This window comes from Marmota monax, unplaced genomic scaffold (genome assembly GCF_021218885.2).
Source record: "Marmota monax isolate L192 unplaced genomic scaffold, Marmota_monax_Labrador192_F-V1.1 WCK01_AAM20220418_F8-fsc00146, whole genome shotgun sequence".
NCBI lineage: Eukaryota > Metazoa > Chordata > Mammalia > Rodentia > Sciuridae > Marmota > Marmota monax.
In genome coordinates this window covers 1,561,904-1,577,202 of record NW_026694096.1, presented here as the reverse complement: position 1 = coordinate 1,577,202, position 15,299 = coordinate 1,561,904, and the positions used below count along the sequence as shown (strand labels likewise).

General features: G+C 34.5%; 1 protein-coding gene across 1 annotated transcript in view; it reads left to right on the top strand.

Annotated features, from left to right (window-relative positions):
• Ptprq (protein tyrosine phosphatase receptor type Q) overlaps positions 1-15,299 on the top strand; it is a 214,322-nt gene that overhangs the window by 151,006 nt on the left and 48,017 nt on the right. Inside the window, exons 31-33 of the mRNA XM_046465089.2 lie at positions 6,158-6,316; positions 6,946-7,168; positions 9,225-9,298. Of these exons, the coding sequence (XP_046321045.1) occupies positions 6,158-6,316; positions 6,946-7,168; positions 9,225-9,298 (456 nt within the window). The remainder of the gene's footprint in view (positions 1-6,157; positions 6,317-6,945; positions 7,169-9,224; positions 9,299-15,299) is intronic.

Sequence of the window (15,299 nt, the reverse complement as noted above, 5' to 3'; positions counted from 1 at the left end):
AAGCTACTTCAGGAAATAGAAAAGGAGGGAGAACTTCCAAATTCACTCTATGAGGCCAACATCACCCTGATACCTAAACCAGACAAAGACACTTCAAAGAAAAAAAACTACAGACCAATATCTCTAATGAACCTAGATGCAAAAATCCTCAATAAAATTCTGGCGAATCAGATACAAAAACATATCAAAAAAATTGTGCACCATGATCAAGTAGGATTCATCCCTGGGATGCAAGGCTGGTTCAATATACGGAAATCAATAAATGTTATTCACCACATCAATAGACTTAAAAATAAGAACCATATGATCATCTCGATAGATGCGGAAAAAGCATTCGACAAAGTACAGCATCCCTTTATGTTCAAAACTCTAGAAAAACTAGGGATAACAGGAACATACCTCAATATTGTAAAAGCAATCTATGCTAAGCCTCAGGCTAGCATCATTCTGAATGGAGAAAAACTGAAGGCATTCCCTCTAAAATCTGGAACAAGACAGGGATGCCCTCTCTCTCCACTTCTCTTCAACATAGTTCTCGAAACACTGGCCCGAGCAATTAGACAGACGAAAGAAATTAAAGGCATAAAAATAGGAAAAGAAGAACTTAAATTATCACTATTTGCAGATGATATGATTCTATACCTAGCAGACCCAAAAGGGTCTACAAAGAAACTATTAGAGCTAATAAATGAATTCAGCAAAGTGGCAGGATATAAAATCAACACACATAAATCAAAGGCATTCCTGTATATCAGCGACAAATCCTCTGAAATGGAAATGAGGACAACCACTCCATTCAAAATATCTTCAAAAAAAATAAAATACTTGGGAATCAACCTAACAAAAGAGGTGAAAGACTTATACAATGAAAACTACAGAACCCTAAAGAGAGAAATAGAAGAAGATCTTAGAAGATGGAAAAATATACCCTGTTCATGGATAGGCAGAACTAACATCATCAAAATGGCGATATTACCAAAAGTTCTCTATAGGTTTAATGCAATGCCAATCAAAATCCCAACGGCATTTCTTGTAGAAATAGAGAAAGCAATCATGAAATTCATATGGAAAAATAAAAGACCCAGAATAGCAAAAACAATGCTAAGGAGGAAGTGTGAATCAGGCGGTATAGCGATACCAGACTTCAAACTATACTACAGAGCAATAGTAACAAAAACAGCATGGTACTGGTACCAAAACAGGCGGGTGGACCAATGGTACAGAATAGAGGACACAGAAACCAATCCACAAACTACAACTATCTTATATTTGATAAAGGGGCTAAAAGCATGCAATGGAGGAAGGATAGCATCTTCAACAAATGGTGCTGGGAAAACTGGAAATCCATATGCAACAAAATGAAACTGAATCCCTTTCTCTCGCCATACACAAAAGTGAATTCAAAATGGATCAAGGAGCTTGATATCAAATCAGAGACACGCCGTCTGATAGAAGAAAAAGTTGGCTACGATCTACAGTCGGTGGGGTCGGGCTCCAAATTCCTCAATAGGACACCCATAGCACAAAAGTTAATAACTAGAATCAACAAATGGGACTTACTCAAACTAAAAAGTTTTTTCTCAGCAAAAGAAACAATAAGAGAGGTAAATAGGGAGCCTACACCGTGGGAACAAATCTTTACTCCTCACACTTCAGATAGAGCCCTAATATCCAGAGTATACAAAGAACTCCAAAAATTAGACAATAAGAGAACAAACAACCCAATCAACAAATGGGCCAAGGACCTGAACAGACACTTCTCAGAGGAGGACATACAGTCAATCAACAAGTACATGAAAAAATGCTCAACATCTCTAGCTGTCAGAGAAATGCAAATCAAAACCACCCTAAGATACCATCTCACTCCAGTAAGATTGGCAGCCATTAGGAAGTCAAACAACAACAAGTGCTGGCGAGGATGTGGGGAAAAGGGTACACTTGTACATTGCTGGTGGGACTGCAGATTGGTGCAGCCAATTTGGAAAGCAGTATGGAGATTTCTTGGAAAGCTGGGAATGGAGCCACCATTTGACCCAGCTATTCCCCTTCTTGGTCTATTCCCTAAAGACCTAAAAAGAGCATGCTACAGGGACACTGCTACATCGATGTTCATAGCAGCACAGTTCACAATAGCAAGACTGTGGAACCAACCTAGATGCCCTTCAATAGAAGAATGGATAAAAAAAATGTGGCATTTATACACAATGGAGTATTACTCTGCATTAAAAAATGACAAAATCATAGAATTTACAGGGAAATGGATGGCATTAGAGCAGATTATGCTAAGTGAAGCTAGCCAATCCCTAAAAAACAAATGCCAAATGTCTTCTTTGATATAAGGAAAGTAACTAAGAACAGAGTAGGGACGAAGAGCAGGAGAAGAAGATTAACATTTAACAGGGATGAGAGGTGGGAGGGAAAGGGAGAGAGAAGGGAAATTGCATGGTAATGGAAGGAGACCCTCAGGGTTATACAGTGGAGGAGGTAGAGAGAGAGGAGGGGAGGGGAGGGGAGAGGTGGGGAGGGGGGAGGGTGGTGGATGGGAAAGGCAGCGGAGCACAACAGACACTAGTATGGCAATTTGTAAATCAATGGATGTGTAACTGATGTGATTCTGCAATCTGTGTATGGGGTGAAGGTGGGAGTTCATAACCCACTTGAATCAAAGTTGGAATATGATATTTCAAGAAATTTGTAATGTTTTGAACAACCCACAATAAAAAATTAAAAAAAAAAATAAAGGTAGAATTTAATTGTCTGAATAGTAGAATTTAATTAATAGAATTTAATTGTCTGATATTAATTAATATGTTAAAAAGAATGCCCTCCTTTTATCTTCTACTTCTTTTGCTATAAATTTAAAATTTTCAAAAACAAATATTATAGCCTGAATTTTCTTTTTATCAAGAATTTAACTTGTTCAAATTGTCTCTGTCTAGACTTTGACTAGTTCTATTTAGTCTTGACTGATATATCATATTTTTTTCAGTTAATCAGATGTTTTTATTGTATACCAATCAACTTAATGATGTTGGCTACAAAGTATATAACTTGATCCATTTATCCTGGTGACTATTTTTTATAGAAGATATAACTAAAGTTTTTCCTCCCCAAAATGACCCACAAAACCCAAGAAAGTTTGCTTAGAGGAATTTAGGGCCATTCAGTCAGTCAGACTGAAATCAAGCAATTGATTATGCCATCTCTCTAAAAATTTGCAACAAAAAATACAGAGAAATTAAAAACAACAAGGAAGGAATTCAAGTGTTTGGACCCTAAAGAGAATTCCAACCAAGACTTTTCTTTCTAAAGCAAAAAGTAACTTTTCTCAGTCTTTGAGAAAAGTAGAGAATAGTGATTAAAAGCGCCAACATTTGCCTGGGTTTGGGGTTAGCCTCCTGAGAATGAATACTGAATTGGCCACTTGGTATCTATTTGACTTTGGGAAAGTTTTTTAATCTCTTTAAGCCTGTGAAATGGAGCTTTCCATTTCCTACCTCACAGATAGTTGTGAGGGTTAAGAGAGATTCTCTTTGAAAAAGCCTTAAGAGAATACCTGGAAACTTGTACTATTAAGAATAAGAAATATTCACTGTTAGAGGAATCCTTAAATTTTATCTTTTAATCAATGAATAATATATCTAAAATACCATTTATAAGTATTAATTGATTTTAATTGATAAATTCTGTACTTTGGAATATAGAAATACATTATGTCTTAAAAACCATTAGTTGTTTCACAAAATGACTTCACAGATAAGAGAATGAGTCATGCCATCTTAATTTCTGTATATTATTTAGTGGCAGATAGATGTGCAAGCATACAGATAGCAGTAGACTCATTATTTTTAGGTTTTAACAAAACTTCCCATGTCAAGGTGATTCTGATTTTCACTCCTTACCTAAGGCAGGGAGACTTACTACTAGTCTAGAAAATTTATAATAGTATAGTGGGAGTGTTAGAGTCTTAAAGAAATAATTTTCTCTAGTAATATGCATGATTTTATTGGTAACATGGAATAATGAATTAGTAGTCTCGTTAAAGTAGTTGTAATGCCCCAAACTAGATTTCTCTAACTGCAGTTTTGCTTGGGATCTCTCCAGCAGCCAGCTGAGGGTTTGAAATTCCCTGAAACCCCAGCTTCTTTACTAAATTCATCCTTCTTTTCCCCTTTTTACAGTTGTCATACCCATGATCTGTGGTCTGAAATCTTTTGCTACATACTCCTGCTCTCTGATCCTTTATTCTTCACACATATTTCCCCCAATACACCTCTTACACATCCAATCTCATTTTAACTTTTATATGTCATAATACCATACTATTGCATCAGGTGAGGATTTTGCAGGCTGAAGCTATTACTCAGTGGTAGATTGCTTGCCTTGTGTGCATGAAGCCTGGGTTTGATCCCAGACACTACAAAACAAACAAGAAATATCATTTGAACTTGGCATTCAAAAGAGTGAACAAGAGAATCAAGTAAAAACAAGAGATTTGATTAAAATCTTGATACTTAATCTTTGTTAGGTCTGTGACATAAGCCTATAAAATAGAAACAGTGTTACTCATTTTATGCCATTCTTGAGAGGCTTTTTAAAAAGACTTCAAAAATATGAAAATTGAAGTTTGGTTAAGTAACTTAACTGATGCTCAAATAGCACATATGTGTATGGGCATACATGTGCACACATACATATACATGTCTGTGTGTGTGTATATATATGTATATGTATGTATGTATATATATATGTATATATATATATATATATATATATATATATATATGTATATATATATATATATATATATATATATATATATATATATATATATAGCTGTAAGATTAAATCAAACAAACAGAGCTCTTAGAAATATTGATTTGGGATATATTTGTATGAATTAATAGTAAAATGTGAATTTTTGTGGTACTTTTAGAAATTATTCTGGAGCTGGGTGCGGCGGTACACACTTCTAATTCTAGCGACTCACGAGGCTGAGGCAGAAGGATCACAAGTTCAAAGCCAGCCTCAGCAAAAGCAAGGCACTAAGCAACTCAGTGAGATCCTGTCTCTAAATAAAATACAAAATAGGGCTGGGGATGTGGCTCAGTGGTCAAGTGCACCTGAGTTCAATACCCGGTACCCCCTCAAAATTTTTTTTTCTGGAAAGATCTGTTAAAGTTATAAATCTATGTGTTATTTGCCAGAAATTCTACACTTGAGAACTTATTCTATGGAAATAAAAGCATAAATAAATAAAGCTAACTGCAAGGCTTAAATATTACCACAAGCATTCAAAACTGGAGGAAAAGTGAATTCCCATTACTAAATGGGTGGTTGAGTCAGTGTGATGCAGCTGTACCATGTACAGTAGTCATTAAGAAGAATAAGTTAGGGGCTGAGGTTGTGGCTCAGTGGCAGAGCACTTGCCTCGCACAGCACATGTAAGGCACTAGTTTCGATCCTCAGCACCACATGAAAATAAATAAACAAAATAAAGATTAAAAAAAAGAATGAGTTAACATAGTACCTGGGGATTCAGAAAGATACAAGTCATGGTGAAGTGGGTAAAGCAATATGTGGGGTAATCATACTGCATGATATAACCTTATTTGGAAAAGCAAACAGTGAGAAAAGGCCATACTGTGGACAGTTTATGTTTCTATATAATTATATAAATGTGAAGACAAATATAGAAGGCTGTCAGCCAGGTGTTTGCTATGGATTAACTGTAAGAGGGATGTTGCTGTGACTAGAAGAGAAATCAATGAACCAGCTGAAGGAAGTAAAAGAAAAGAAAAACTTACACTAAAATGTTATTTATATGTAAACATTTTTATGCATTTATGAAATTTACATATGGGTGAGAGCATAAATAATTTAAAATTTTTTAACATATGAAGAGGAGTCAGATGCCTGAAAAATCACACCTGGCCCCATTATTTCAGGCAAGTCTCAAATACATAATTATACCACCAAAAGATGATAATTGCTAAATATCTGCTGTTTCCAAACACAACTGTTTCATTTGTTATTCATATTTTCCATCACTTTATCTGTAAATTACCAGCAGGAAATGAGAATTTAACTTTTTTCCCTGTTTAGAAACAAAAGAATCATTTATGGTGATGTTTATTTATTTTTTTTTTATTTAAAGCTCCAGCAAGACCAAAAACCAAGCCAACCCCTATTTATGATGCCACAGGAAAACTGCTTGTGACTTCAACAACAATTACAATCAGAATGCCAATATGTTATTACAATGATGATCATGGACCAATCAAAAGTGTACAAGTGCTTGTGGCAGAAACAGGAGGTATCCTCAGATGTCAATATCTCTTGTCAAATTGTACAGTGTGCATTCCTGAATGCTAAAGAAATTTCAGTATCACACAACTCAAGTTGAATAAATTATTAATAATATCACTCATTATAGTACCCATTTATTTATGCATAATATATTTTACCAAAATGAGAACAGGAATTTTAAAATGTGTATTTTAGGTCTGGGGATGTAGCTCAGTTGGTAGAGTGCTTGCCTTGCATGCACAAGGACCTGGGTTCAATCCCCAACATCATACACACAAAAAAGAATGTGTATGATTTACTTAATCCACACACTGGTAGAATTGTTTTGATTTTGGCAAAGTGGAATCATGATAGCTTCTTCTGAAGTGTGTAGAAGAGGGTGATCCTTGACTGAAGGACATTCTTTCTATATGTGAGAAATCATTGTTCATAATGATGCTTTAGATTTGTGTGAGGGAGCAGGACAGGATTACCTGTCTATCAAGGCAGATCAGCTATGTCATCCCTAGTTGTTCACAGAGCAAATGATGTTGCATCTAGATTCTCCTAGTGTAATTATGAAAGCACTCTTTATAAATGTGAAAATGCATTCATATGTTACTTGTAATCATTATTCTCTTTTTTTCCTGAAAATAGCTCAGCATGATGGAAATGTAACAAAGTGGTATGATGCATATTTTAATAAAGCAAGGCCATATTTTACAAATGAAGGCTTCCCTAACCCTCCATGTATAGAAGGAAAGACAAAGTTCAGTGGCAATGAAGAAATCTATGTCATAGGTGCTGATAATGCATGTATGATTCCTGGCAATGAAGACAAAATTTGCAATGGACCTCTGAAACCAAAAAAGCAGTATTTGTAAGTACAGTTTCTGTCAAGTACATGTTGTCAGCAAGTCTGTAGGAATCTTTCATCCATCCATCTCCTCATCTTTCATCTTTCCAGTAAGCATTGGATATCCAGTGTGTGGAGTGGATCTGATCTTCTAGGCATTGGAAATTGAAAGATTAACAAGGCATTATCTTTTCATTCTGTAAATATATAGTATTATATGGGAGTCATGAAAATCTGAAAGAGATTAGGCTTTGATGTGATAAGTTACATAAAAGTAATATGAAAATGTGGTATTGGAGAGCATAAATAGGTAGAGGAATTTAATTTGTTTGGTGGAGGACAATGTGACTAATGTGTCTTTCATTCATCTTACTGTGCATGCTTATGTACAGGTTTTCAGAAACACTATCATACTCTCAACTAACAATGGTTTCCTTGTATGCCACTCCTAGCAATAACTCTGCTTTTATCATACCAAACATCTGAATGAGTGATAGAAATCTTTATTACTTTATTATTTTGGAATCTTGTAGCCATTAGTAACTTAATATATTAAAAATCAATGCTGACATTTTGGCTTTATTAAGTTATTTGTTAAATTTATTGATTGATTTATTCTATTGAATCGATTATTATAAGACTGTAATTTTTTATACTTATTTTTTAGTTGTAGTTGGACACAATACCTTTATTTTATTTATTTGTTTTTATATGGTGCTGAGTACTGAACCCAGTGCCTTGCACATGCTAGGCAAGCAATCTACTGCTGAGATACAATCCCAGCCCCATAGGACTATAACTTTTAAAAGCAGCAACTTCACCTTATTTGATTTTCAAAATATAGTTTTTTTATGAATTATTTTTTAAAAACCAAGTTCTTTCAATTTTTCCTACTAGTTAAAGCATAATTAAATTTTTTTCTTTCTTTTTTTTTAAGTACTGGGGATTGAACCCAGAGTCTTATGCATGTACAGCAAATGTTCTACCTCTGAGCTACATCCTCAGACCTATGTATTTTGAGACAATGTCTCAATAAGTTGCCAACGCTGGCCTACAACTTGTGATCCTCCTGCTTCAGGCTTCATAGTAGCTGGGATTACAGTTGTACCATCATACCTGGATAATAAATTCCTTATGAATGTCTTAGGCCAAGTTAACTTTAGAAAAGTGAGAGAAATTAAGCAACTAAAAAAGTAATGTTTTGACATTTAGTATGAAATTGTAATTACTTTTGTTTAAATTCTAGGTTTTTGCTTGAATTTTACCCATCAAGCATGTGATAGCCTTAAAAATAATGTACCACAAAATTTCATATTTATTCTTATTTATTATTTTGTATATTTGTTTCCCAAACACACTCTTCATATAACAAATAAAATCATAAGAATTTGATAATGGTAGGGAGTAAATCATTATTTCAATTTGTTGGTTTTATATTTTAAATACCATGTGTCTTGCGTTTTTAAATGAGGCAAATTTCAATTGTCTGTGACATCATAAAATCACCCTGTAATTTTTAGGCTTCCTTTTCTTCTGTACCTTTTTCTATTTTAAATATTGTAAAAGCAAAACAAAAAAAAAAAAAGTGGGCAAATACAACTGTGCACACACAGAAATAAGAAGCACTTTTCTTATTTACATGTGAAAAAGCCATGTTTTGTATTATCATTATAATTAACATTATCCTATAACCAGATTCAATAGTACTTTCAAAGATGGTTGAGGTATGTAAGTTATTATGTCTTATATTTATTAAGTATCCTAGTGGAACACATTTTCATATATATTAAATCATTCCATCCAAATGAATCTATGAGGAAGGTGATTTGCTTAAACTTCTGACTTTCCATGAGTTTGACCAAATTTTTAGTCACAAACTCAACAGGCCCAAGTGCAGGATAATTATTCATCTCATATAGATTCAGTATAATTTGTCCTGAAGGTAACTAAATTCTAAGATTACATGTTGCAAATTCATTTTCTCTTGAATAAAATATTCAGTTTTCATAATTGTTTGCTAAATTATTCATTCATGTGATGTGCAAATTGTTTGTTTTTAATCTTATTTTTTACTTCATAGATTTAAATTTAGAGCCACAAATGTCATGGGACAATTTACTGACTCTGATTACTCTGACCCTATTAAGACTTTAGGTAAGACAAATTTTGTAGTTTAATTTATAATCTCAGCATGTTTATTATAGTTGAAACATTTGTTAAATATTTAGTAAATTTATTAATTTGTGGCTGGATATTCATGTGCAAACTTATTTCAAGATTAGTTGTATGGAAAAATAGTGTTTCTAATGTTCTTTGAAAAGATAGATATTCTGTCCATTTAGATCCGGGTTTAGATTTTGTAGGGTATTGGTTCTATGCTGACATCTGCTAACATTACCTAAATAAATAGTTATTTGGTTTCTTAAATATACAATCTGATGTGTCAAATATTGTTGTCTAATAAAAGAGTAATAAGCTTATAGAAATTTTGCTTGAGTAATTCCAAACCACTTGAAGATTATAAGTCCCTTAATATAGTTATTTTCTTTTATTCAACTCTTTCATGAGTTTCTTCAATTACACTCATCTAAATAAGACCTAAATCAGATACTCACACACTTTAGTCAAGTGCACATGTATATCATCATCCTCATTGTCATCAAAGTTACCATCCCATAATCATTTCTAACATTAAGTATTCTGTACCAGACACACTTCTAGATTCTTCTCTCGTATTAACTGATGAACCCTTCCCTACAAGTTGGTTCGGTGTTTCTCAGCCAGCATGATTTATGCCATAGGGGATATTTGACAGTGTCTGGAACCATCTGTGTTTGCCAAAACAGTGCTGTTGTCAATGGTGATGGCATCTAGTGGGCAGAGTGCTGCTGAATTTCTACAATGCACAGGACAGCCTATAACATCAATTGTGTTGGAAATGGAAAACGTAGGTATTAATGTTTGCTCCATTTTACAGATGAAGAAACCAACATTAGATTATTTTTATAATTAATTGTCTGGACATGGATTCCAGCATGCCAACACAGGATTCCATACCACAATTCTTCAGATAAAAGATTTGAGGACTGGATTCAAATGTTTGGCTCTGTCACTTAAAACAGATAATTTAATTTTTATAATCTCAGTTTCCATTTGAAAAATGGTAATGGGAGTATCTTCTTTGAAGGGTTATTGAAAGTTTAAAATGAAATAATATATGTAAAGATGTTAATATTTTATATTTAGTGAATTTTTAAATGCTTCATAGCTTCTTTTGGATAGTATATAATTAAAGATTATGTAAATATCTTTATTTAGGAGAAATTATTTCCCTAGGACTTCACTGAGAGGTCAGAGGGATTCCTATTTCTATTGCACACTCCCTCAAACCTCCCAAGTTAGCCATCTATAATACCTTAAGGGACTCAAGAATAGTGTGTCTCTGGGCTATCTGAAAATGTGTGGACTTTGTGATGCTCAGATCCTAGTGAGCTGTTGCTTGATAGATTATGAGCTAGGGGTAGATTTCAGTGAGAGTCATAACTGCAGAAAGATAGATTGTTCTACCATTTTTAGGCAGAAATTCTCATCAGAGTGTAGAAATAGTAATTGTATAAAGAGCCACCTTCTGCAGGCCCTATATAGAGAAACTTCATCTTGAAGAAATAAAATATTGGGGGCACATGGATTGCTAACAAGTGTTTACAGAGGAATAAAACAAATATCTTTGGCTAAGCTGTTTAATTCTATAAAACCACTGGCCTGATTAATTTCACCCAATATTTTAATCTTTTTCAAGATAGCCAACTTGATTTGTGATTTTGAAATTGTATCAAGCAGTTCTTAATTTGGTAGGTGAATCTATTACACCCTAATACCACCTTGGCAAAGTGAATGTCTTGTGGTCATCTGTATAATTTGCTATAGCTTACAGCATTCAGAAGCCATCACTGCAGCTAAATAGTGATCCTGGTGCATTTACTGGTAAATGATAAAAGACAATATGGATAACTCATTTGTCTTGGATGATATTTTATAGGAGCAAGGCTGAACAGAACTAGGCTTGCTGTGCTGGGTATTATGTGATTTGTCTCTCATCAGCTTTCTGACTTCATACAGATGATAGATAGGAGGACATGTTCATTCACTTATTGGAGGCATCCAGAGTAATAGAAATAAGAAAGAATGGGGAGAGCCAGGCATTAGGAACCCTGATGTTCAGGGACATGATTCCTTAGACTCTGTCAATTGGCTTCCCTTTGGCCAAGGACGGGCTTCATCCAGCACTCTAGTATCCTGCTGCTTCTCAGCGATGGCCTTGTATTTCTGCCCTCCATTCACAGTCAAAGTATTGGAATACAACAACCAATTATGGAAAGTAACAAAATTACACAGTTTGTTATCTGGTTCCTTCACTGGAATCATAACCACCACCACCCCAGGGGCCCAGATACAAATGTTTGTGTGCTCTGGTAACAGCAGGAATCCAGAGCATGTGAGATATGTGACGTGAAGGACAAAGCATAGGATCCTGAGAAGGGTAGGGATGGAGGGACTGTTGAATTATAGACTGAACACAGTAGATATAAAGTCTCTGGGCTGGTAAGACTTACTGACAAGAAAAGGTCCCATGTATCTATTATCAAATTTGTCATACTTTAGTATATTACTTGTTAACAGTGACATAAGGATGGCCTTTTAGACTCCCCTTTAGAGTGGTCTTCCAAGGAGTCTCTCCTGATAAATAGTGGCTTTGTAATTGGTTTTTGTTGTGTAATATATATTTAGCTAGTAAAACAGTGACAGATGGGAAAGGAGGACTTTAATAGAAGGCCATAGAGTCAAAACAGTTCTTGAAAAAAAAAAAAAAACCATTGTCAAAAAAGAGTAGAAAGACTCGAACAGGAAATAAAAGTGACAATTTCTATAATGAGCAAAAGTCTATGGCAAGAACGATTTTATGGCTATGAGGATGGGGACAAGCAAAGAGTGAAGTAATTGGTATAATACCCCTTGTGTCATCAGAAAATGACAAAGTACGGTTGCATCCTTTTTCTCCCATATATGTCGTGTGTTAGGATAGATGATATCATCCACAGCAGGCTAGTGGTGTCAGCATTCCTGGCAAGTAAAGACTTAAGTGTGCATGTAATCCTAGACTTCAGTGAAAGAAGTCCAGGGCCCATCTAGGTCATCCAACCACCCGTGGATAAGCATTCACTCATTGGTATTTTGCACACCACAGGCAATGAACTCGGGCTGAGTTGCTCGCATATCAATTAAAACTTTCAAGATATAAAAGCCTTCTGGCAAGGCTACATTTCTACAGTTCATTTTGGTGGTAGTTTTCCCTTTCAGAAATGTTATATGGAATTAAAAATAGAGGCAGAAAAATCACTATAGACTGACTAACTAAAAAACGTTTAAGTTTAGTAAAAGGAACTAAAGTACAAAGTGAAATGGGGCCACAGTGAAGAAGCATCTGCATTTAGGGAAATTTTTATGTACCATAGGCATAAACAAGGGAAATGACATAGACATTACTTTAATCCTTAAAAAACATACTTGTAATGTACATATTTTGTTTTCATTCAAGACTGAGCATTAGCATTTTTTTATTAACATAATTCACAAGATATTCAAACTCTTTTTTTTTTAAATCCTTCTTGGGCACACCAGTTTATGGAAACAGCTTGTAAGCAATGTTTTGATTACAAGGTTTAATTATAGTGGATTCCTGTGATTTGAATACCAGTCACCCCTTTCTGCACCTTACAGGGCTCTCATTAAAGCTGCACTAGATGAAACCTTAAACCCCATGGCAAAGGCACTCCGTGATTGTTTTCTTTTGTCATAACACTTCTCATTTAATTACTGTGCTAACAATGAAAAGTCCCAATATACTCACTCAGATGTAGAACTAGGGAGTTATGTGTCATTTGCAGCAAAAGGATCACTTCTTCTAAGGCACCAGAGGAGCAAAGGAGAGTTTTATTTTGTTAACAAAGCAGTGATGTGGCGCTAGACCTCACAAACTCTGCAATCAGACAGGCATTATTAGTCAGGCAATTTTAGTATGTATGCAGCATTTGTGACCTCAGGTTGGTTACATAGCAAATTAACTTCTGAAATCTTAATTCAGAAAGAGTACCGTAATATATATCTCATAAGCTAATTAGGAGATTAATTCAGATGAGGCAATGGATGTATCAATATGAAATGTTCATTAATAAAGATAGCTGACATCGTTTGTTCATGTTCCAAGCTTTTAAGGGATTTTACATGTAAACTTGTATATTCTTCACTCTAACTCTGTAACATGACCTCTTATTTATGATAGTTCCAATACATAGGCAAGAAATCTGAAGAATCACATCCTTAAGCAGTTTATCCAAGGATTTTAGCCACAAATAAAGAAAGAAAGAGAGAATGAAAGAGAGAGAGAGAGAGAGAGAAAAGAAAAAAAAAAGTGTTGTCAGGCCTGGCTTTCAGATCAAAACAGCACAACTCCAGTGAGTCCTATGTTTACAACTACTGTACCATACTGGCTGAAAATCACTATGTGCCCAAGTAACTTGCATTTTCACTACTAGTGGTGATGTCTCTGCTCTCACAGGCTCCCTATCCTTGCTGTACCACTTTGTCTTCTCAATATTTTTAATTATTTTTAGTTGCTGTCTTTTTCACTTCCTTGTCTTGACTTTTTGAAGTTATCATTCACATTCACAAATGAGCAGGCTTTGTTTTTGTGCACGTAGGTAAGATAATGCCTTTTTACAATGAAGAGTGACTTTTTCCCACACCCTGGCAAAAAATGTTGATTATCCATTTTTAACATGTTGCCAATTTTAATGGATAGAAATGACATCCCTTGAAGCATTATAATTTGTATTTATTTTTTAAAACATTTATTGAGTATTATTGTGTGTATTGATGGGTTCAACATGATGCTGAGATAAATGTATACAGTGTAGATTGAGAATCTTTCTAACTAATATATCCATCACCTCAAATACTTATCATGTATTTCTCCTATCTAAATACATTTTTAAATAATGAAATCGAGTAATTCTTAGTAATTCTTTGTGCAGTGTGTGTATATCCCAAATGACTAGCACTGGATCAAAAGAACAGAGAAACTCCCTAGCTAGGTGTGTGTCACACACCTGTAATTCTAGCAGCTTGGGAGGCTGAGGCAGGAGGATCAAAAGTTCAAAGCAGCCTCAGCAACCTAGTGAGGACCGAAAGCAACTTAATGAGACCCTGTGTGTAAAACAAAAATATTTTTTTAAAAGGAGGGCACTGGGATGCAGCTCAGTGGTTAAGCATTCCTAGATTCAATCCCCAATACCAAAGAGAAAGAAAAATTTCCTACCCTTTAATTCTGAGAACTTTTTAAAATAATAAAAAGGCACTTTATCTGTATCTGTATGAGGAGCCAGACATGGTATTATAAGTTTTATATGTCATTTAATTCCAGGGTCTTCTTATAGGTGTTTTAAAAAGCTTAAAACTTTGGATCCCTATATTGAATTTAAATAATAATTTGAGTTAAAAGATAATGCTTATGAAAAGTTAGTGCTTTGCAATTTGATGAATTAAATTACAACAGGATAATTAATTATGCAAGCAAAACAATTTAATTTGTTCTGTCACAGTGTTTTAAATCAAGTTAGGAAATGACTTGTGCATATTACAAAAAGAAGCAAGTAAAAAAATTCTATTTTCTCTGAAAGGATTTGGAGAAGTGACCTCATTCTGTACTGGTAATGCTCTGTGGGTTCATGCACAGCAGTGAATCAGAAAGTGAACTTGACAATCAGGGTACATTTTGTCCTGTCCTGGTGGCACTTTTGAAATGCATGTGCCCAGAAGATTACATATTGTTTATTAATATATTATATGTCATTTCCTCACTTGGCCAGTGCTTTGAAATGGAAATCTAATCTGAAGGTTTTTTTTTGTGTGTGGTCTATGAAAACATTTTTTTCCCACTGAGTTCTAAGGCCCAGTGATTCATTGGAACCTGATAAGATGATTCTTTATTCATCTTCATGCTTCCTTTCCCAAGCATATCCAGTTAGAGATAGCATGTGAAATTCATAAAACAAACCATATTTTAATGTATGAAAACAGTGCAGCTAAAATATTTTTA